The sequence below is a fragment of the Equus przewalskii genome, chromosome 3, assembly GCF_037783145.1.
Source record: "Equus przewalskii isolate Varuska chromosome 3, EquPr2, whole genome shotgun sequence".
Taxonomy (NCBI): Eukaryota; Metazoa; Chordata; class Mammalia; order Perissodactyla; family Equidae; genus Equus; species Equus przewalskii.
Genome location: NC_091833.1, coordinates 109,372,427 through 109,396,488, shown reverse-complemented (window position 1 = coordinate 109,396,488; position 24,062 = coordinate 109,372,427). Strand labels below are relative to the sequence as shown.

General features: G+C 39.2%; 1 protein-coding gene across 4 annotated transcripts in view; it reads right to left on the bottom strand.

Annotated features, from left to right (window-relative positions):
* BOD1L1 (biorientation of chromosomes in cell division 1 like 1) overlaps positions 1-24,062 on the bottom strand; it is a 53,898-nt gene that overhangs the window by 21,362 nt on the left and 8,474 nt on the right. For all 4 annotated transcript variants that reach the window (XR_011538300.1, XR_011538299.1, XM_070613221.1 and 1 more), the window contains exons 3-12: positions 21,155-21,345; positions 20,035-20,649; positions 19,271-19,420; positions 17,020-17,186; positions 15,797-15,908; positions 14,991-15,129; positions 13,685-13,757; positions 5,678-11,825; positions 3,436-3,500; positions 2,208-2,292 (exon numbers count right to left, since the gene is read on the bottom strand). Coding sequence is in view for 2 of the 4 variants with exons in the window: in XM_070613221.1 (XP_070469322.1) it covers positions 2,208-2,292; positions 3,436-3,500; positions 5,678-11,825; positions 13,685-13,757; positions 14,991-15,129; positions 15,797-15,908; positions 17,020-17,186; positions 19,271-19,420; positions 20,035-20,649; positions 21,155-21,345 (7,745 nt within the window). In the remaining 2 variants the exon portion in view is untranslated. The remainder of the gene's footprint in view (positions 1-2,207; positions 2,293-3,435; positions 3,501-5,677; positions 11,826-13,684; positions 13,758-14,990; positions 15,130-15,796; positions 15,909-17,019; positions 17,187-19,270; positions 19,421-20,034; positions 20,650-21,154; positions 21,346-24,062) is intronic.

Sequence of the window (24,062 nt, the reverse complement as noted above, 5' to 3'; positions counted from 1 at the left end):
TGGGAATGATAGGACAAAGATATTTTTCTAGAGGCCATGAATGAGAAAGCAATTACCCCTGTCAGAGGCTAAGGGAGAAAATAAGAAACTAGGCCTTTGTAGGATGTCTCTTTGGGGACATCATCCTGCTCTTGGCTCATGCTTTGCCTAAACTTTTCAGTTTTGTGAATGCTATGGACTGGATGTTTGCGTCCCCCAAAAAGTGACTATATCGTCCCCCATATACTGAAACCCTAATCCCCAATGAGATGGTATTTGGAGGTGGGGCCTTTGGGAAGTGATCAGGTTTAGATGAGGTCATGTGGGTAGAGTTCTGGTGATGGGATTAGCGTCCTTATAAAAAGAGAAGGAGACATGAGATCTCTCTCTCTTTGCACAAGCACCAAGGAAGGCCATGGGAGGACATAACCAGGAAGAGAGCCCTCACTAAGAATCCCACAAGGCGGGCACCCTGAACTTGGACTTCCAGCCTCTAGAACCATGAAAAATAAATACTTATTGTTTGAGCCTCTCAGTCTATGGTATTCTATTAGAGCAGCCTGAACTGATAAATCAGTGACCTAATAAATTCCCTTTAAGTAAATACTTGAAGGGTTTCTCTTACTTGCAACCAAAAATCACCCTGATTGTTCCACCTGACTTTCACAGCCATTTCAACATTGCCAGAAAAACAACTGGTTGAAACTTGGTCACATACTCTGGGGTTCTTATTGCCTTTTTCCTAGTTAATGTGAGAATCAGAAGAAAACTTACAATAGTGAATGGAGTACAAACCAGAAATAATTTTGCATTGTCACAATTCTCATTTCCATTTCTCTAACCCAGTGGTTCCCAAAGTGTGGCCCAGGGACCCCCTGGGAATTCCTGAGACCTTCCATTAAGAGGTCCACAAGGTCCAAACTATTGTCATAATAATACTAAGACGTTAGTCACCTTTTAAACTCATGAGTACATAATGGAGTTTTCCAGAGGTCATATGATGTACCCAAAATTAGCTGAAAAGGCTATTAAAATCTAGCCATATATGTGGGATGTTGGATTTTCTTCATATATTTCAACCAAGACAACAAACAGCAACAGACTGGACATAGAAACAGATATGAGAAACCAGCTGTTTTCTATTAAGCTAGACAAAGAGATTTACAAACATGTGAAACAATTTCACTTACTAAATTTTGTTTCGGAAAATCTAGCTATTTTTCATGAAAAAATCTTATTTATGTTAACTCATAGTGAGTTAACAATACTGAATTAATATATATTTTATAACTTCCCCAGTTTTAATTTCTTATTTGATAAATGTCAACAGGCATAACCCATATAACAAAAGCTCTTTAAAGGATCCTCAATAATATTTTTTTTTTGGTAAGGAAGACTCACTCTGCACTAACATCTGTTGCCAATCTTGCTCTTTTTTTGCTTGAGGAAGATTAGCCTTGAGCTAATATATATGCCAGTCTTCCTCTATTTTGTATGTGGGTCACTGCCACAGCATGGCTTGACAAGTGGTATATATCCACTCCTGGGATCTGAACCTGCAAACCCGGGCCACTGAAGTGGAGTGTGCCAGACTTAACCACTATGCCACGGGGCCGGCCTCTCCTCAATGATTTTTAAGAGCGTAAAGTGGTCCTGAGACCAAAGAGGTAGAGAGCTGCTGCCCTAATCCTTTCTGATATTGGGGCTCTCCCTTAAAAAATCTGCAGTAGATCATGAAGACTGCTGTACAGAGACACTGAGAAAAGGCCCTACAAGCTGGGAGCAGCTTCAGTGCAGTCACTGGGGCAACAGCCAGAGTCCAAGGGGTAAGAGCAGAAGAGGTTTAAAGAAGTGGGCAAATAGGCTGCAGACTAGCCTTTTGGAAATGAGCTTTGATACCACCTGGAAGGGCAGGAAGGCACACATAGACACATTTTTGGGACAGAGCAAGCAATTGCTCCAAAGTAACTTTCTTTTTGCTATAATTACTTGGAGATAACAGATTTAAATAATTACTTTACATAAAATAGATTGACACTTGATAAGAAAAAGTATACGTTAAAATGAAATAGTAACGAGTTCTCTCTAACCTATTGAAAAAGTGAGAGGCAAATTCATATAGCCTGTCAGTGTTTTATTACTAATTGGCTATTGATTTTAAGCTGCAATGAAAGGCAAAACCACATGCAAGGAAAAAATAATGTGAACAACCGTTAAAAGGAATTTACCTAGTCCACTTGACTTTTTCCCACGTGGACTTTCCGGTGGTGCTAGAATTTCAGGATTTTTCTCTTCCTCTGTTGGTACAAATGTCTAAAAAGTTCAAAGCACCAAAAAATATAAGTTAACTGAGGTTTTTATAAGAAGGCAAGGCTAAACTCAAATGAGTCAAACAAAAACACTCAGCATCTTGTAACAATATAAAAGCCTACTTTCAAGTCTGTGGAAAACTTAAAATTGAATACATGTCAACCTTTAAAAACAAAAAAACGAAATCAATCTAATCCCATATTTCATCCATCAGTAGCTCTCCTATTGCTTTAAAGTAAAACCCAAACTTGGTACAACACACAAGGCCCTTCCTGATCAGGTCCCACTCCCTTGCCATGCTGAAGTCTCACCACAGCTCCCCCTGAACCCCTGCAGGGCCTGGGACTCACCACTGGCCCTGCTCTCTCTGTGTCTAGAGTATGCTTCTTTGCCTGGAAGGCTCTTTCTTTTCCTTCTCTGGTAAACTTTAACTTGCAAAATTCCACTCATATGTCCTCCTTGCAAGCCCTCTGTGTGCTCACTTATGGCTCCTGCTGGTGAGTTGAGGCTCCTCTGCACTATTCATAGCCCCCTTGTTTACAGCTATTTTGTTATGCAGACTTGGAGGGTGCCATGAGATCAGGCTGGAAAGGGGGCGCGGAGACTAAATTATGTAAAGCACATGGGCCATGATGATAAAAAAAAAAGACTTTATTCTAAGTATGATGGTATGCCATTGGGAATTTTACACAGAGTAATGACATGACCTAATTTATGTTTTTAAAGATAACTCTCAGACTGGAAGAGGGAGGGGCTGGAGAGGAAGGAAGTCCAATGGGGACACTAACGAAATAGTGGCTTAGACTAGGATGGCAGCTGTAGAAACAAAAACAGATGGATTCATGTTAATTTTGGAAATTGAAACCATAAGAATTGGCGATGGATTAAATGTGGGTGACAAGGAGAAACTGAGGATGACTCAGGTTTCTGGTTTGAGTAAATGGAATCGAGGATGGCACTGCCCATTGAGATTATTGAGGTTCTTAGCTTCCCCCCAATAGGATGTGACACTAACAATACTTAAATGTCTTAAATACAAAGAGAACAGGAGCTATATACTGCTTAAGTGTATATATGTATATATGTGGTGAAATGGTACTTAATGGTACCACTTACAGTTCAGCATAACTGAATTATCAGCCATACCTCAGTTTTCAAGTTGGCTTTCAGTTCCAATCCTCCCAAAACATTTGTTGGAGACTCTTCATTGCCTAATGAAATTCAAACCATGAGACCAATTTAAGAATGCTTGCAAAATATATCCTGAATCACAAGGTAACAGAATGTTGCTATCTAGCACACCATGCCCCCTTCCTCTGCTGTTTCATTTTGCCATCAGTAGAAAATAATAAAGAGGAATATGTATGAAAAATCTGGGATGAAAGCCAGGAGTCATTTACTCATTTGGTTTTGAGTGAAGCTGTTTATTACTGTTAAGATGGCTGCCCAGAAAGAATAAAATATTATTTGTGGTGACATTTCCAAGTATTTTTCTATAGTGATCTGCATCGTTTGTCCCTATAAGAAAATATTCTGGGCCACTGAGGTATATTCTCAATAAAGAAGGCGATTTACGAATAGACTCACTTCCCTTGCTTCACGCTGACACAGCAAAGGTGAACGTAAAGTTAAAGAACTGTGAGGCAGACAAAAAGAAAATGGAATTTTCTCTGGTGGAGACTCAATTCCATCCCTTGTTTTGGACCTTTCTTTCTTTCTCTCTCTTGTCCTTCTGTGACTCGTGGCTTCCAGGTTCCCTCACCTGCCCACACATAAGCCTCCAAAGAAAATCCTTCCTTCCTCCAAGAGGCTGCAGGCTTATCCTTGCTAATAGCCTTTGTATTTTTGCTCCTTCAGAAGAAAGCAATGGGGAGGAAGGAGTAACAGACTGTAGCAATGTTTAAGTCATAAAAACTTTCAGAGCATTCAATTTACCCCAGGCTGCATCCAATGAAAAAATTTAAAGTGACTTATTTCAACAACATTTCTTAGACGTCTCCTATTTAAGTCCCCATAATGAACAGGACTAAAGCTAATAGTCTCAGCTTTCTGAGGCTGCAATAGGTGCTATCTAAGGTCTGTTCCAGTTTAAAGTCCAAGATGCTACATTTTATACAGCCGGAGTGGGAAAGAGGTCAACGTTCCTGACCCCCTTAAGCCTAGCCCATGTGCTCCCTTTGAATTCTCACAGCATCCTGTGCTTAACCCCACTCTAAGCACCTGTCACTGCCTACTTATAACGCATGGCTGGATTCCCAGCTATCTTCTCATCTTGACTTTATCTTTGTATCCCCAGAGTCTAGCACAGCAGTAGCTAGTACAAGTGTCCAAAATTGGAAGGTATAAGGAATGACTAAGCTCAAAGCTTATAGCTTTGAAAATTACCAACTATTTCTAACAAGACTAGCACTCTCTGAAATTGGGAGAGAACACATTTCTTTTCTCTTTAAAACATATTCTAAACCAGAAACTAACTCATTTTAACTGAACAATAAACTCAGTTAAAAAATATAATAATGTGGGGGCTGGCCCCAGGGCCTAGCTCTTAAGTTCGTCATGCTCCACTTCGGTGGCCCTGGTTTGGTTCGTGGGTGTGGACCTATACCACTCGTCAGCAGCCATGTTGTGGCCGTGACCCACATACGAAATAGAAGACTGGCAGAGATGTTAGCTTGGTGAATCTTCCTCAAGTGAAAAAGGGGAAGATTGGCAACAGATATTAGCTCAGGGCAAACATTCAGATGCTTGCTGAATCATCCTTAGCAAGCTAGCAAGCAAATACATACATACATATGTTCATAAATAATAATGTGCTGCCTTGATTAGAAGTAGCCAGCTGGACTGAACTGACACATACTGTAAATCTATACTAAGTCAGACAAGGGTTGGAATGATGTTTGTTTTTGTACTATTACCTCCATTTTATACAACAGAAAACTGAGCCTCAGAAGCAACTTTTTTCTAAAAAGCACCCAAGTACTATGTAAGTTATTTAAATTCTCTGAACCCATTTCCTCATTTGTAAAATGAAAATGATAAAAAAATACTCATTTCACAGGGTGGTTGTAAGGTATTCTTCAATTTGATTGACAAGAACCTGAAGGTCAAAGAGCTTTAGTAACATGCAACAGTCATGCAGGTGACACGTGGCTAGCTGACTTCCTGTCCCTTGGCCTCCTGCCTCTTTTCTTATTGCACAGGAGAAACGGGTCTAAGGTCTTAAGCATTTAAACACAACTTTCTTTTAGAGAAGCTCAACCTTCAAGTTTGATGAAAGTTATTGTGTGACATTCCAGCACCAAAACCATCTTTCCTAAGATTGTCTTAAGTGTATTCCACATACAATCATTTTTGGAAAATGCTAAAATTTACAATTAGAAATTCTCACCTTTGTTGCACAAATTTTCTTGAGAAGAAACAGTGACCTCCAGGTCTCTTTCCTCCTGGAGTAACTTTGTCATGCCGTTACCATCTCCAGTTTTTTCAGCAGACACTTGAACAGTCCATGTGCCACTGTGATCACTCTCTATGGTCAGGTTCTGCTCACATTTAGGAGCTGAAAGAGCTACATCGAAGGCAGCTGGAAGGACTGTTGTGTGGGAAGGAGCAACTTCTGATTCTTGGCCATTAATACATTCAGTGACGGTGGTTTTCAAGTTGCCCTCAGGCCTCTGTTGGTCAGGAGGAGGTGATGACGGCTCCGCTGCAGCGTCTTTGACTTGTGGCATGTCACCAGCTTCTATAGCACCAGTATGTTTTGCTGTCAAACAGCCAATACTGACGGCGGAGTCTTCAGCCATCTGCCCATATGTTTGCTCAGGTCCTCTCAGATGGACAGGTGAGTCAGCACTTCTCTCCTCGCCCCTCTCTGCTGAACAGCTCCCTGTGGTACTGTCCCCTGCTGTCCCTGCCTCAGGGCTTTTATCTTCCCTCTCAACAGAGCTCAACTGGACACTCTTCTCTTCTGCATTTACGAGGGGCAAGGTGCTTGCATTCTGTCCTCTTCCTGTAGGAGATACTTTGCCAAGACAGTCTTTGCCATGCCTCTCTTTCTCTTGTGTACACACAGCACCTGGCTGGCCTCCCTCTGCAGAGAGCACGCTGATTGATGTGCTGTCACGCCCTTCCTTGGAGCTCACTGCCATCACAGGGCCCACTTCTCTTCCTCCCGTGAACGGCCCAGGATGCTGACAGTTGTTCTCAGCAATTAGGCTGGGCATAGGGACCTCATACTTGCTTGCCTTTGCAGCCGACAGGTCATGTTTTCCTTCTGGGTTGTCTGCAGTCAGCCGATTCTCTTCGTGTCTGTCTAGGCCAGTGACAATCAGCACACATTCGGCTGTGCTCGTGGAGATGACGGCAGCATCACTCAAGTCCTCCATTCTTGCAACAGTGGGCTGATCTTCATCTGGTGGGACAGCACCCATCATGACTGCTTCACATCCTTCAGTGGTGCTTGTAGAAATCATGGTGGTGTCACTTATCTCTTCCACTGGTGTGACTGAGGGATGAACTTCTTCCTGAGGGACAGCACTGGACACTGGACCCTCACAGTCTTCTACTGAGCTTGTTGAGATGACAGCACTCCCATCTTTTTCTTCCATGACTGTAAGAGATTGCTCATTTTCATTTTCTACAGCTACACCAGAAATAGAGGCCTCACATTCTTCTGCTATGCTGGTGGAAATGAGAGCACATTCATCTTTCTCCTCCTTGCTGGTTGAGGCAAGAGGACTATCAACTTCTGTGGGTGCACTGGGCATGGGCCCCTCAAAGTCATCAGTGCTTGCCAACATTGGACCTTTAGCTCTTTCTTCAACTGTTGCAACTGTCTGCTGACTTTCAGCATCTTTGATGGTTGTTGCACTGGAAATACGCACTTCAAATTCTTCCCCTATGCTTGTGGAAATCATGGCACACTCATCTTTCTCTTCAGTTCTTGTAGCAGGGAGCTGGCTCTCATCTCCTGAAACTGCACTGGGCATTGGGGCCTCAAATTCTTCCACGTTTACTCTGGTTCCTTCCATATTTTCTTCAGTTCTCAGAGCACTTGAATGACCTTCCACGTCTGCAATCATGCTTAACTGAGTGATGCAATCATTTGTTGTACTGGTGGAAATCATCAAGCCTTTGCCTTGACTTTTGCCCCCACCTAAACAAGTTTGGTTGGTAATACTGTCACTGGCTGTAGTAGCCATGAGGCCATCACATTCTTCATTTTCCACAGAGGTGATGATACCTTCATCTTCTTTCTCACTTGGCAATGTGTGATGAACTTCATATTCTGGGACTGCACCAGATACAAGTACCTCATAACTGCCCCCGACAAGGCCAGTGGAAATAGGGGTATCTTCAACTTTTTCTTTTCTGGTGAGCTGACTGGCACTTTGATCTGAAGCCACACTAGTCATGGGACCCTCGCAACCTTCAGGCACTGGTGCCCCTTCACCCTTTCCTGAAACTGCACTGGTCACACTGCTTTCTACCATGCCTTTTGCACTGGAGCAGATCTCTGTATCTTTAATTTCCTTCTCTGCACCAGTCATGCTATCAACATTACTTTCATTTGCATTGGTGATGGCTGCTCCAGCCTCAGCTTCCACATGCCCTACTGCAGTACCAATCTGACTGTCTCCTTCTTCTGCACTTTGACAAATTGATATCCCTTCACTCTCTTCTTCTATCCCCGTGCAAGTTGACGCGTGCCCAACTTCATTTCCTCTTCCGGTACTAGTCACGACACCCTCGCCTTCATCATCTTCCTCTTTTGCACCTGTGCTGGTTACAATGCCTTCATCATCACATGGACCAGCAGCGACTAATGGTACATTAGTGACTTCTTTGGCTACTGTGCTGTCCATCGCACTCTCTCCATTTTCTTCTGACTCAGAACTTATAGCAAAGCCTTCGCTGCTCTCTTCTGAACCTGTGCAACTTGCTGGCCCCTCTCCATCTTCTTCCATTATCCCTGTGCTGGTGACTGCACTTTCACCTTCTGTACCATCATTCACGGAACCATCTCCTTCTTGGGTGGCACTTGTTCCTGGTGGTGTGTTGTTATCTACCAGGATCACAGCTGCACCTGTAACCATGCGCTCCTCCTGTGGCCCTGCACCAGTTACTGAGCACATAACAAAGTTATCACTTCTCCTTTCTGCTCCTGTACACGTCACAGTCCCTTCAGTTTCTTTTGTGCAGCCCATTCTCATTGTATTTCTCTGGAATCCGTCTACCTCTTCACTGCCTAAGGATCCCTCTCTTATTTCTGTCCCAGCACTTGTTACCGCTCCATCGCTTTCAACTTCACTAATAAAAGTAACAGTTCCTTCAACTATTTCTGAGTCTCTACTTGAAGAACCATCATCACATTTTTCTTCAGAGCCTGCACTGGTTACGGCATCATCTTTCTCTTCTGTCACAACGCTATTGACATTGTCTTCAATTTTAACAGTGTGAGCAGTCACTGGGTCTGCTGCAGCTTCTTCAGATTCAGCCATAGTACACTCTCTAATTTCTCCTTCCTTGGTGCTTGTAAGGAAAGTTTCACTTTCAGCAAATCCTTCTGTGACAATGCCGCCACCTTCTTCAGCTGCAGCAAAAACAGTGCATTCGCTGGCTTCTGCCCCAATGTGAAGAGGATTGTTTCTGCAGCAGGCACCTGTTATGAAGCCTTCATCTGCCTCAATGCTTGTGCAAGGCACAGCCACCTCACCCTCTCCTGTTTCTGAGGAAGTGGTTGTAGCATCCCCTGCTTTTACCGGAATTGAGTTAACATTGTCGTCCTTCCCTTCAGTGCTAGTGGCAACAGAAGTCTTTTCTGCTCTACCAGACCCAGTCGTCACATTCTCAGTTTTTCCATTCCGTTGTTCTAAAACAGACGATGTGGTGTTACTTCCAGCACTGGTGTCTACCTCACTGTTTTCATTCCGTCTTTCAACATCAATTGACATGTTTTCTACTTCACCTGGGCCTCGACTATGCCTCAGTTCAATAGTTTCAGTATCTTTTCCTGTACTCATGCCTACCACATGGTCAACAGCAATGCCATTCTTTGTACCATTTTCTACTGCAGCTCTAAATGTCTGCTTTGAACTGGGCTCTGTAATTAAGTCATCTTTCTGGGCCATGTCCATCAAGCTACGTACTTTGTGAACATTCTCATTTTCCATAATCACGTCTGTGAACTCACTGCCAAGAGGCATATTTACTTTCCCTTGTTTATTCTCCAGTACAGTGGCCTGGTAACCTTCTGGAATGTGTCTTTTGCTATCTATGCTTGCTTTTGCTGGTGTATCTACTGTGGAAACTGTACCTCCTTCTTTGCTGTCACTTGTCCCAGGGGCTTCTGATTCCCTAACAGCCAAACTTTGACTAGGAATATGAGGGTGGTCCACAGGTGAGGTGCTAGCTGTGCCACCTTCTAAAACAGTTCTTTTGTCCACTAAAGGAATTGCATCTGAATCATGAGATTGTTTCTGAGGCACAACAGTCACTGAACTTAAGGATGGTGAGGGGTCTAAATTTGTGGAATGTTCAACAGCAGCATCTCCTTGAGCATTATGTTCTTCAGTGGGTTTAGTTGTGTTTTTCAAATTCTTTTGTGCCTTGTCATTTTCTGAAAGGGCATGAGGTAATATTCTGTGACTAGTTTCAGAGTCTACATTCACTTCATGAGTTGCTTGAGTGGGTTCTTTCTCCCCGGGATTTGGTTTGGACACAGCACTTTCAATATGCACTTTCTTGGTCAGAGTAATTTTATGGTCAGTGTGCTTTTCAGAATTACTAACAACTCCTGTCGCACGTCCCAATTTACAGGCTGGAACTGCTGTTTTTGAATCTACTGTGGAAGTTCGTAATTCATCCTTTAGAACAGTGGCAGTAGTTTTTTGTTTCATACCATTTTCAGAGTCAACGTCTTGCTGAGAACTATTACTGCTGCTGTCTTGGTTTTTAGATACTTCAAACAAATTTTCAACAGCTGCCTCAGAATCAATTTCCATTGGCTCTTGTTCAGGGATCAATGTGGTATCACCACTTCTTTTTGGTCTCTGAAGGGAGGAACTACTGGGAGTGCCCAAGGTGTTCACTGCTAATTTTTCTTCTCCTTTGGTCATTTCTTGTGATAAGCTTCCTCTTCGATTTTCACACAACCTTCTACTTAATTTCTTTTCCAGAACTGAACTATTCCCTCTGGTCTTTTCATGATTACTATCAACTTCTTTACCCTCCTTGTCATCTGATTTATTTTCTTCCTTCTTTTTGACGTCTTTACTACTATGCTTTAAGCTTCTGCTTTTGTGCCCATCTGATAACTTTCTCTCAAGTCTGGAAGAGACTGAATCTTTATCTCCCTTACATTTCTCCTTTGCTAATAGTAACTTAGCTCTGTGACTAGAATCCTTCTGGGTACCATGTGCTGAAGCAGCATTCTCTAATACAGGTTCAAGACCAGTTTCCTCAGGTTTGTCCTCAACTTTAGACTTTCGCTGTCTATCTGAGTCACTTTCTTCTGTGTTCTTCTCCTTATCTGGTTTTGGAGTGGTGGCCTGTTTGGTGATGCTTTCTTGTAATTCTGTTTCAACTACTTTTAACTGTTTGCCTTGACTTTTTGATTTAGCCTTTAACATAAGTTTGTCTTCTAACAAGCTCTTTGTTCTTCGCTTCTCCTTGTGAAGGATCTCTTCTGGTTTTGAATTACTATCTAAATTAGTTGAGTCCGTATCACACTTATCCTCTGAATAACTTTCACTTCTTCTCTGTAATGTGATACCATGTTGCTTGGAACTCAGAGAATCTTTCTGAATTTTAGAATCACTTGATCTTCTTGATTTGTGCTCTGCCTTAGTTTTTTCAGTTGACACGTGTCTCTCTTTTTTGTTGTTTTCTTTACGAACATTCTCATCTGTTTTTATAATATATTCAGAAACTGGCTTTCCATCTTTGCCTAAAACTGATAATTTCCTTTCATTCCTATGTTTACTTTTTCGTTCAGCTTTATCATCTGAACAAAGCTTTGTTTGTTGACTTTGCTTCTGAATACTTTCGTCTACCCTTAACCCTTTCTCTGAAGAGTGAAGCTCGGTCTCGTCACCTGTTTTATGCATACTGTCACCTTTATATTTATGTTTCATAGACAATTTGTCCTCTGACACAGTTTTCTCTTTTTCAAGCTTCTCCTTGGAGGATTTCGCCTCTTTCTTAGGTAGGTTTTTCACATGTGGTGTTTCAGAATCATCTTTCTTTAGATGCTTTTCATTTTTAACTGTGCTTTTCTGTTTCTGGGGCTCTTCTGTGCCACTTTCTGAGCGTTCCATTTGTCTTTTTCCATCTCGTGTGTCACTCTCTTCCTGTGTCCCTTCCACCACAACAGGGGTAGAGGTCCGTCTTTTATGTTCTCTTTCTATTTTGGGCTCATTTTTATTTTCATCAGCTGCATGCAAAGACTCTGAAAGTCTCCGTGCAGGTTTACTTGGTTCATTTTTTGCATGCACATGCTTCAAATCTTTTGAAGAAGATGCCTTTTCCTTTTCACAATGCTGTAAGAAGATAAAGGTTAAAATGTAAGAAATCAATTTTTATATTCAAATTTAACATCTGGGTGCATTTAATACATCGAGTGCTGTCATTTATCTTACATCATAGTTAATCTTTGCCAGCAGCCTTTGGTAGGTATTTTTGCACCAGGAAACTGAAGCTCAGCATGACTCAATAACTTGACACCCAGACAATGAGTTCGGATGATCTCACTTTGAGCCTAGTCCTCTTCCTACTACAGCACAGGCATCTTTATAGAGACTAGTTATTTCTCCCAAGATTTGTCCATGCATTTAGGTGGCCCTCTTTAACTCTAAATTTCTAAAACCCACCAATGTTCAGTACTCGTTAATGAATATAAACTCGATGAACAACAATCCAATGTTCTTTTCAGTCCAAAAGTGTAATACCTACTGATGAAGACAATTTAAAAATTTTATATTGAAATAAAGGTTTCCTATATTTTAATTTGGAAAACCAAATTATTTATAGGAACCTCACGAATTTAGGTTGCTTGTAGGACATTCTACTTAAGTAGTTTCAAACGTACACAACAACTCACAGTAACAGTAACCATATCACATATAATGTATGTATATATATGTGCATCCAAAGGAAGATATTGACAGACCAAAGCATCTAAACTTTCCTCCCTATCCCACAGTATGGCACTGAGTAGGTTACTAACGTTAATGAGTGGACGCTGACTAAACACATTTTAGCGAAGACTCACTGACTACTAGCTATAATTACTACTCTTCAAATACTGGGCGAAGTTCTCAGAAAGAATCTTAAGTCTCTGGTCAGCTTACCAGTTCACCTCCTTACAATTTAACACACAGATTAACGTACTTCTACTAATATAGCAACCAGGATATAGCAAAATCTTAAAAACTACTTTAAAACTAAATTCCTCAAAGAAAGAAAAGAGATTTCGTCAACCTAATTTTACAGTAAGTTCTAACCAATTAGTGTGAATAAAAGTTTGTGAGATAATTTTTCAAAGAAATTTATCACAAAATAAAGTTAAATATTTAAAAATATGCCATTAAAATATCTGGGTATACTTATAAATATGCCTCTAATTTCTGAATAAAGAAATAGGAATATTTACTGGCTATGAACAAATAATAAATTATTAGTTTTCCCTTAGAAGTTTCAGCTATGGGATTACAAATGTGGCAGTATAAATAAGGATTTAAACCCAGTGAAAGCAAAAGTTTATCCCAAGAAAATAATTCAAAAAGGGGGAAAAATGTACTAATTGCACATATTTTTACTATTTAAATTGATCAAACGTGGGAAACAATCTAAGTGTTCAACTATAAGGGAATGCTTGAATTACAGTATATCCACGCAGTGTAACACTAGGCAATTGTCAAATATAATAATTAGAAAGCTTACAAAGTAACATGAAACAAGTAAGAGGTAATATTAAAAACATTTTGGAAGATTACATCCACTCTACAAAATTATGTACATATATGGATGAGAAAAGAAAGAAAATGAAACAGACGATTTGTTACAGCAAAGCGATTTCAGGTTTTCTCTCTCTTTTCTTTTTCATTATTATTACTGGCAATTTTGTTATTGCCAATATAAGAAATGGGAGGCTAGGGGGTTGGGAAGAGAGGAAAAGTAGAACAGTAGGAATGTTCTAGAGAAAAAGATCACATGAATCAACTTGCCAAAATGAGGAATTCAGGCCATAATAGGATGGGAGTTCCAGAGTGTAAGATAAAGGATTTTTTATTTAACTTGGAAAAGATCGAACTGCATTCCGAGTTTTACTCCAAAGGACTGAATGGCTAAAATCTAACAAAAGAGCATTTAAAATGGGATTTTATTAATTAGGACATACCTCATTTGTTTTAAGGGTTTCTTTGGCATCTTCTTCAGATTGCTGTTTCTTTTTAGAATTCTCTTCAACATTCCTAAGTGGGAGAAAAAGTGAAATATGAACGTTGTTTGAATCTAATATAAGAACTTCTCAGGAAGGTTAAAAAACAAAGCTTAGCTTTCCTTTACTATAAACACTTGATCCATAAACGGAGACTTGTTACATTTCAATTTAAATCCTATTCTGAGTCAACAGAAGAGAACATAATTCCAAACGCGACATGGACTACTCTTGGTGCTAAAGGAAAGTATACTTGAAACAAAACTTCCGGATTTGTTGCTTAAAGATAAATATTTAATGGGCTATAATTACATTTGAAAGTCTTAACATCTTTTGAGTAAACAGGGTAGTCTTATTTATTCAGATCAATAGAAATGAAGTAAAATAAGAAAACTGAGTGCTGATTCCCACTAACTTCTGCAAATTATTGATTTAGCTATCCTGAAGTCTGTGCTAAATGTACATAATTGTATTTTGATGGAACAGCAAAACTGTAGCCCATGGCTCATATAACTTCATAGATACTCTCGGTCTCTTCAGTTTTCTAATTCTTATAGTTAACAATGAGGGGTTAAAAAAGAATTTGGTCCACACCCCTGGTTTAAGGGGAGAAGTGTGGGATACTGGTGAAGAGAATTGCCTGGAAAGACTGGAAAATGGATGCAATCACTGTAAATAAGTGGTTCTGAATGTCCAGAATGGGGATACTTCCTGACTACTTCTAGAGGGTCCATAAACTCTCTGAAACTCGAGGGACAACTATGTGCTTATGTGCGTGCATTTTTCTGGGGAGAAAGTCCAAAGCTTCCATCAGATTATCAAAAAGGTCTGGAAACCCGCCCCCCCACCAAAAGATTAAGATATACTACTTTGAAATAGTATAGATATTAACACAATGAATCACGATACTAAAAATGAAACTCTAAGGTCTTTCATAAACATGCAATAACATACATATTCAAGGTATGCCTCTTTACTGTCATTTTCTTTTCTTTTTCTTTTTTGTTGAGGAAGATTCACCCTGAGCTAACATCCACTGCCAATCTTCCTCTTTTTGTACGTGAGCTGCCATGACAACATGGCCATTGACAGACAAGTGGTGTAGGTCTGTGCCCAGGAACCAAACCCAGGCTGCCAAAGTGGAGTAAGCCAAACCTAACCACTTTGCCACTGGAGGCTGGCCCTTTACCATCATTTTCAATGCCTGTCTTTCAAAAGCATGACCAGAGAATGTTACGATGGGAATGTGGCCAGGTAAAATATGTACCTTGAATCTTTTTTTCTTTTTTTGCTTAAAGCTACTTTTTTCTCTAAAACCTTCCGTTCTTTAAGGACTTCTTTAATTCTGGGGGCTTTAGGTTCCGAACTCTTTGTTGATGATTCTTCTAAGTCCATATTATTTTTGCCTAGAAAGGAAACAACCAATAAACTATATTACAGAACAGAGTTTTATAAACAATGTAATATTTCTTTTTCATTAAGATTTTCTAATCACTATAAAAATGCAAAATAGCTTTAATATCCTTAAGTTGTGCTGGAATAAAAAAATATTCTAGATGAAGAGATCTCATCTTGCTTTATTTCAAATACTTATATATGTGTATGTGTTTGTATATTACATACACAGGATCAGAGGAAGTTCAATTTTGTTTAATGAAATATTCTAGATAAATGTTTGACATTTTAGTTAACATAAAGCATAGATTAATTCCATTAATATCACTGGCAAGGCTTGATTACTCACATGTTAGCAATCCAATTTCCAGTGATAATTCATTCCACAATTACTAGGAAATAAATTACTAACATGTGAGATGTGTAAGCTGGCACCCAATAGAATATTTAATTTAGATACAGCAATATAATAAAAAAAAGTGACTAAACACATCAGATTGAAAAGTAAGGAAATCTTCTACACCTGAAGATAAATAATTTTTTTTAATATAACAGCTTTGCCAAGATGTAACTTGGATCACTTTATTTTGTAATCACAACTCATAAGTAATATGAATATCTAGAAAATAATGGAGTATATAAGATCGTTTAAAAGATTAAAGTTAACATCTCCTATACCTTGAGTCTTAGCTTTTGACGATTTTGTCTTTTCTGCTTTCTGTTTTCGTTTTTCTTCAAGTTTCTCTCTATTAATTTGTCTTCTTAAAAGCCTCTCTTCTTTTTCTTTAGCCTAAAACCACACAATACTCACAATTATCCTGACAGATTATCAGGCAAAAGCACACACTCTCTGAAAAAAAAATATGTTTGCCATTCAAATGTTCTTACAAAGTAATAGGCTCTGCAAAAGCGCATATACACTACGTGATTTGTAAGCTACTAGAATAATAAGAGATAGATGTGAAAATTTTCCATTTCTCTTTCAGAATGCTATTAATTTAAAGAATGGGAAAGGTGTCATTTTGGGATAGAGTGGCATAATAAATTGGTTACTTCAATTAAAAGGATAGCTATGAAAATATTTGTGAGCATCAAGTGCACACAGGTAGGTGTCCATAAGTTTTTGATTATTCTTTTAGAAGGAAGCTGAAAAGCAGATTCAAGTGACAGGCTAGCCCTACAATAAATGTGACTTGCTGGTTACACTCTTAGGACCAACGTTTTGGACATGGGACTTTCTGCTCCCCTATTTTAAAGCCAGGGAGAATCTAGTCATTGTGTGCTACTCCCCCACCCCTTTCCAGCTCAGAACTCCAAGTCTCAAAGTGCCAAAAATCCTAAACATAGGCGTAACTCACGATCAAGTAAACTTTTCAAGAGAGAAGCCACTATTATCATTGGTGTACTTCCTTAAATCATTTTTCTACGTAATAATATTTCCTCATTCCAAGATGTGCAACTTTCCATATTTCAAATGTTTCTGAAATTGCAAGTCATCTGAAAACTGATGTACACATATAATGAGGTAGCAATTTTTTTCCTCTAAAAAGCTATTAAAATTTCAATGACACATCTTATAATTAGAAATATTTTCAAATCCAGGAAATACATGGACTACATTTCCATCTTAATATTATGTTAATGGCTGCATATCCTATCTTTCTATGGCTTGATCCATACTTGACTCAAAGATTTCCATACTGTGAAACACTTAAGTTGTTACCCATTTTTCACTGTTAACCATGATGACATGAACACCACCGTCACACGTTTATGTCTATGCTGCCTAGAGAAAGGACAAAGTTCCTGAAGGCAGAAGCTGTCCGTCACTGTTTCATACGCTCCCCGGTACCTTGCACACAGAATAGTCAGGTTCGTCAACCTTGTCAAATGTGACTTACAATAGACTGACGCCGTTGTTCCACAGTAAGTTCGTCATCAGAATCACTGTAATACTTTGAGTAGAGATATGGCTTGTGAACGTAAGAATGCCGTACGCTTTTTGCTTTTCCTTCACCGGGATCACTGGCCGGAGTTTTCGTTTTGTTCTGCTTGTTCTTCTCTTCATCTGGAAGAAAGTCAATAGAGGAGTACTTCTGTGAATTAGCAATAACATCAACACTATGCTTAATAAACGTCAAGCAGCAAAAGCAGTATCAATATGGTGAGGTATACCTGCAGGTTCAACAGGGGAAATACTAGTATGTGACATCTGTAAAGGCTATAATCTGTATCTTGGTTTATTTCTTAATAATTAGCTTCTCACACATAAAGAAGGCAAAGAAAAATTAGACCGTAGAGTTCTATTTCTTGACAAATAGTTGATTCTCATTTGTATGTCAGTGGGCTTGGCACAAATGCTTTACCACTGTTGAATTGAACAAATTCACTTGAAGCTGTACTTTAAAGTAAACTTGAGATTTCTATGACCACCTGTGAGTCTCTCATTTACGGGAGAGGCAAGAATCACTAACTGGCCCTACACCAAGTATACACCAAAGCCTCTCTACCTTAGGAAGGCAGCTATGTTTCCCCATGACACAGCAAGAAGAAGAAAACTTTGTAAGCAAGGTTTTCATTTCCTACCACTTAGTACTCTCAAAATAGCCATTTCTTACTTTTTGGATCCCATACATATAAAATCTAGCCTTGTCCAGGAAAAAACTTGAAAAGACCCCCATAAGCATCTAGAATTAGAATTTCAGTTAGGGGAGAGAAAGTGGAGTGTTCGTGGATGAGCAGCATTCTTCCTGTAGAACAGAGAACTGACCTCACGAGGATAGATATAAAAAGTGGCAAGTGCTGCTGTTACTTTTTTGGGTTGGTAGTTTAGTTTTTTAATGTATACTAAGAAAAGGATGAAAAATATGCTTGTGGTATTAAAAGCTTCTACTTTTTCTCCTCTATGGTTTTCTTTCCAGGTATTCTATCCAAAAGCCACCGGCAAATTTACAAGATGCTACCTACAGGCAATGCAAACAATATTATTTTTAATTTTTTAAAAAAGTGATAAAGAGAATTTAATAATGTGGTAAAGAGCAGTATAAGGCATTGGTTAGAAACCGAGTCTCACATCTGAAATTGACACCGGCACTCTGACATGTGACTAAGGACAAGACAACTCTCCTTAGTGGCTTTGTTTCATCACCTGGACCTACTTCTCAGGGATGTTGTGAGGGTTACAGAAGTTATTACACAGGATAGTGTACGAATTGAGCACAGAGCCTGGAACACAGTAAGTGCTTAATAAGGGTTAGCTGGAAAACAAACTGTATAGTAAAGAGAGGGCTAGTCCTTGCTCTCGGCTTCTGGGAGGGAATCTCTACGCCTTTGGAAGGCTACGTCTGATAGGAGGGTTTTTGTTTGCCTAAGGGTCTTGGGTCAGCCAAGTTGCCTGTGATTTAGAGTCGGGGCTTAGGGTCATGGGGATATCAACTTCACCTTCAGAGGAGCTGGGGACTGAGACCAAATACATGGGCAATCAGCTATGTCTATACGATGGAACTCTAGTACAAATTGGACATCAAGGGTCCAGTGAGCTTTCCTGGTGGGCAATAACCCATATGTGTTGTCAGACATTGACGATGGGAACGTAATGCTGTCCATGACTCCACAAGGAAAGGACAACTGGAAGCTTCATGTTTGGAACTTTCCTGGAATCTAGCTTGTGTGCCTCTTCCCTTGGTTCATTTTCATCTGTGTCCCTTAGTTGTAATAAACTATAACCATGAGTTACCAGCTTTCAGTGAGTTCTCTGAGTCCTTCTAGCTAATTACCAAATCCAAGGGTAAGGCTGGGGACCCCGAACTCTCAATTGGTATCAGAAGTGAAGGCAGTCTTGTGGACTGTGCTCCCCCAAATGCTACCCACACACATCTACACCATCTTCATATACATTATTTCATCTAAATCTTATAATCCAAGGGGATGGAGTTAAGAGACAGAGAACCAAGCCTTGCTGAAGTTTAGTAACTTACCAAGCTTGCCCAGATAGACAACCTCGGAGCTGGGACTCAGATACAAATCTTCCAACTACAAAGTCCCATGCTCTTGCCACTATACCACACTGTCTTTCATGACATAGCCATCTGAATATAGAAATAATGCTCGACGAGAAGCTTCACAGAGGCATTATTAAGTAAAATGCTTTACCATCTGATGTAATCTCTCCTTCTTCCATGCTATCAGACATTACAACTTCTTCCTCGGTGTCTTCTTCAAAAGAAGAAAGGTCACTGGTATGGACAGAGCTAACTGTGATGTCTGTTAGTCCATCCACATCAGAATCTATCAACGAGCAATCTTCAAGAAGAAAATGAAAGAAAGAAGAAAAGAAGATAAATTATTATTTGTTACAAGAACAAACTCAGCACCCAATTCTAAATTACATTTAAAATTTTCTGCTTTAAATATATGTCAAAGAACTTCAATTTAGAAAGAAAAATCTCTCATTATTAGTAACCAATATCAAATAAGGTAGAGCTATTTGCCGAAAACATAAAGGCAAACTAGTATCCTGTAAAAAATAACTAAATGATTAATTTACAATGCAAATGATACAAACAAAAGCAGATTTTAAGCAAGTAACTGAAATATTTACTATCTAATACTTTATTTGAGATTAAGATATACAACTATGAATTAAGTTGTTGAATAATTTATGTAAATAAATTACAAAATTTAAATGTAAGGTTTAGAGTTTCTTTCCTTTTTGTGAATTAGTATATTAACATAGAAAACAAATATACAAATGTTTATTCCTCATTTTTCAGCCAAGGGCAAATGAGGTTTCAGGCTTTTGAAACACAGGTATCAAATTTACTAAAATTTGAAGGAAAATTTGATACCCTTCTGCCCTGCCAATAGATACTTTTTGTTCTTTAAATTGTTGGAGATTTTTGCAAGTTTTTACATACCTTCTTTAGTCCCTTCAATGATTTTAGCTTTATTGCTGTTCTTTTCTGAAGGGAGTTTCGAACACTCTACTTCTTTATCCTTTGGTTGTCTTTCATCTTTTACTTTTTGTGTATCTTCACTCCTTTTTGAGTGATCAAATTTCTTTTCAGTCTTTTCCTTCTTTTCTTTCTTCCTTTCTCCTTTTTCATTGCTGTCTGCTTTCTTCTCACCTTTGTCAGTTGATTTATTTTTTTGGTCACCACTTTCCTGTTGAATATCCTTATTTAGTAGAATTGAACTATTACTCTCTTTTGTGTGATTTTTAATTTCTTCAACTGCACAAGGGAGATCATTAAATTCTTCAGATTTAGGGGATATTTCCATTCCTTCCCCTGCAGAATCAGGTGTAGATTTTTCTTTATCAATCATGTCCTCTGAAGCTCTCTCTTTCTCAGTACTAGTGTCAGTGCTTGGCTGAGATGGGAGTTTTTTGGATACTCTCTCACTGGCCTTGGCACTGGACACTTCTGTCGAAGCCCTGGCAGCACTAGCTTCTTGGTTAAGAGAAGTTATGGTTTCTAAGATTGACATAGCATCATTGGCTACATTAGCACTGGGCCCAGGAGCAGGGACACCTTCAAGGGAAAGACAGATTTTAGAATAAATTCATGCAGAAGGTAAACCCCTCAGATGAATCAATGTTACATGCCACGGCCATCTTTATATGACACATATGCTGTGCAGACCATTTATACGCCTTCAGACTTTCAGGTACCAGTGCTCGTACCTAGCAAATTCTAAATTCTCTACCTCTCTAACATAGTATCTTAGGAAAGGCACCATACAAACATGAGAATACTCTAGTTCCCAGGAAAAGAAAATATTCTCTAATTATTTTAATTGTTTCCTCTCTTAACACACAGCCACATACCTAAAACATTACTCAAATGTCTATTATTTTGCATTATTGTAAAAAAAAGGAATGTTATGCCAGGTGAGGAATTAGGTGGTATTTAAAATAAATATAATTTCAGCAGAGTAGCCAAATAGAGAAATATTTTAAAGAATCAAATACCCCTAACTTGGTACTCAGTTCAAGAAGAAAAGCAATGGAACTGACCAAGAGTAAAAGCAAAGCACCTTGTGTAATGATGGAAGAATCTGGTTTCTCATCATCCGGAGCTGTGCTGCCACTTGCTTCCTCTTTGTGATTTAGTGTGGCCAAAAACTCATGCACAGCTTTCTCCACCTGAGGTCTGAATGTGTGGTTGATCTTAGGATCCACAACCTGAGAAATAATTCGGTCAATACCAGACTCCAACATTCCTGACCTGAAACACAGGATAATTTACAGAAAGGTAAAACAATAATTTCACATTATTTGCATTAATTACTTTTAAGTACAACTGTATCTGTTACATATCTGTTCAACCTTAAATTGCCCAATCCATTCATCTGGATATATAGAAAGAATAGGTAATGGAAAATAAGTTTCACACTATTGTGGCTTTTAGATACACCGCACTGTAAAAAAGTCTATAAACTTTCCCCCACTGTGCCCCTACTGGAAATACTAAAGCAGGAAAACCAAAACCAAAATGAAACACCCTCAGAACTAGACAGAGTCCACTAGCTAGAGCCCAGGATTATAGGAGAAATATATCTTAGCCCACGCTTGCTCATGGCTGAGAGGAATAAGTGATCACTAGAGCTGAGTTCTGGGTATCAAATAAATCTAAGGACTCTGCAAGTTTTTTTTAACAGAAAAATGTAAGCCTTTTATAAGTATTTGAGTCTCCAGCAAAACTGAAGAACATACACAAAGTGTAATTTCATCAAACTTACACACAAAAAGAAAGAAAACTTTAGGAAAATAAAAATAAAACAAGACTTCTGGTTTTCTTTTTATTATCTTCCTGCTATAAAAAGTAGATAATTTATTCATTCAACAATTACATTACAAGTGTCTTCTACATAACGGGCACCATGCTGGCCACTGGGCAGCTACAATCAGACCTGGTCCCTGTGTGGGGAGACAGACACAAACAATAGAAACACAGATGACGGGCACCAGTACACACTGGATACTGTAGGAAGAGTAGCATAGGAATTATTAGACGTGTCCAAGGTAACCTGGAAACGCTTCACAAAGAAGACACTTGAGCTAAGTCTTGACTTCCATAGAAGAGAAGGGGAAGAAAGAGAGCTTACAGAAATATACGTGAGACAGAGAAGCAAAGAGGGCAGTAAAGTCAGAAATGTGCAGAAAATCACAAAAGCGTCTGAGAAAAACAAGAGGATGTGCATTTATTTTAAGAAATGCACTTAAACCTTGTTTCTTCCTAAGAATGAACTTGAGGGCTTAAAGTTCCCTAAACAGTGTTGGAAGAGCAGGTGCTGGTCCTTTCCAGCTTCTAGCTTCAGGATCTTTCTGCAGAATGGGAGAAGGGTTTCTCCTTACACTTGGCAAGGCTATTTTTGAGTGAAGCTCTGCCCGGAGTGGAGGACAAACTCAATTTTCATTTCCTGAGGCACCTTGCAGCCTTGTGATACTACAACTCTACTTATGTGGGCCATAGAGAAAAATGAGTCAACAGTGCATAAAGTAGGTAACCTGCTTTTAAAAGTTCTAAGATAAAAAAAAAATACAAATTCTGAAAACATTGTTACATCTTAGAGGTGTCTTTAAAATATAGCAGGTGGAAAAGAAACAAGGACAAACAAACTGAAAATGTTTTGATTTAAAGCACAAGCACAAAGGCATAAAATAAAAAATAAAGGCCATCTACCCCAAATTATGGCTTCAGTCTCTCTGTTTGCCTATATTTTGGCCCCTTGTCTATTTCAGTCCACTTTCACACAGAGGTCAGCTGTGATCTTAAATAAAAATGGAGGCCAGTGCTAATGACCACACTGTCCTCAGAGGGTGCAATCTAGGGAGGTACGGTCACAGGTCCCTCACCAGAGAGAGAAGCCATTGCTCTAGGTTGAAGGGCAAAGCCAAAATGCCAGCAGCTGGCACTGTCCTGGTTAAAGCTACTTCCTTGTCTTCTTTTTAAATCCTGTTCAGTTAAGATCATTATTTCTGAGCTATCTAGCATTTTTAGATTCTGTTGCACAAATGAACATAAATAGAACAAGACTTTTTCCCCCTATTGAGATGGCAAATTAGCTATTAAGTTGAACCATCCAAAACTGCTGACAATAGACTGTTTTTGTACTACAAAAATGGCAATTATAGGTGGTTCAACCTAACAGAGTCAGTTCAGTATTTCTCAAAGTATATGTATGAAAAACTTTGAAATTCCATTTATAAAGGCTAGTCCATCCCTGTACCATCAGACATAACTAAATAGTGTCTTTCTTTAAGGAAGCTTTAAAATGTTATCAGTAACATATAACTTTACTAATGGACTTTAAGTAAGAAAATAGTTTACTTCAAAATAAATAACAGAACTAGAAGAAAATTTACAAATGTCCCAGGAAGAGCAACGACTAAATTATCCACGAGACAGCTGTTTCCCCTGTTCTACGTCGTCTCCAGAGAGTCCTCATCACCCCCAGACAGACTGCTCCGGCATTAATCGCCGACAGTCACAAGAACCCCTCACTGATGTGTACAGCAACCCCTCACCAAACACGATTCTGTGAAAACAATGCCTTATGTAGGTACAACAAGAATTTGAAGTACCTGATTTAACATGCGCAAGATTGAGTTTAGCTCCTTTCAAAGAAGAGAATAAGTGACTGCTTCTTTACTTTGTACATTTTATATATTAAGGAATACATGCAATTCCAGGAAATTTGCCTTCCATTTTTTCTCTCAATATAATGAAGAAAAAGAATGCAAGACCACCCTCCCATACATGCTTTTAAAGCACTGTAATCATTTGTGAAAAGGGAAGCAGCTATGCAAATTGTTGAATGAAAAGCACTCTTTAAGGAGCAGAGCTCTGTTTAAGTGTGCTGGTAGGCCCACTCGGTGATCCTGTCAGTAAGCTTGCCTCCCACACCCCATCCCCTCAACCCCCTACTATTTTGCTTATTG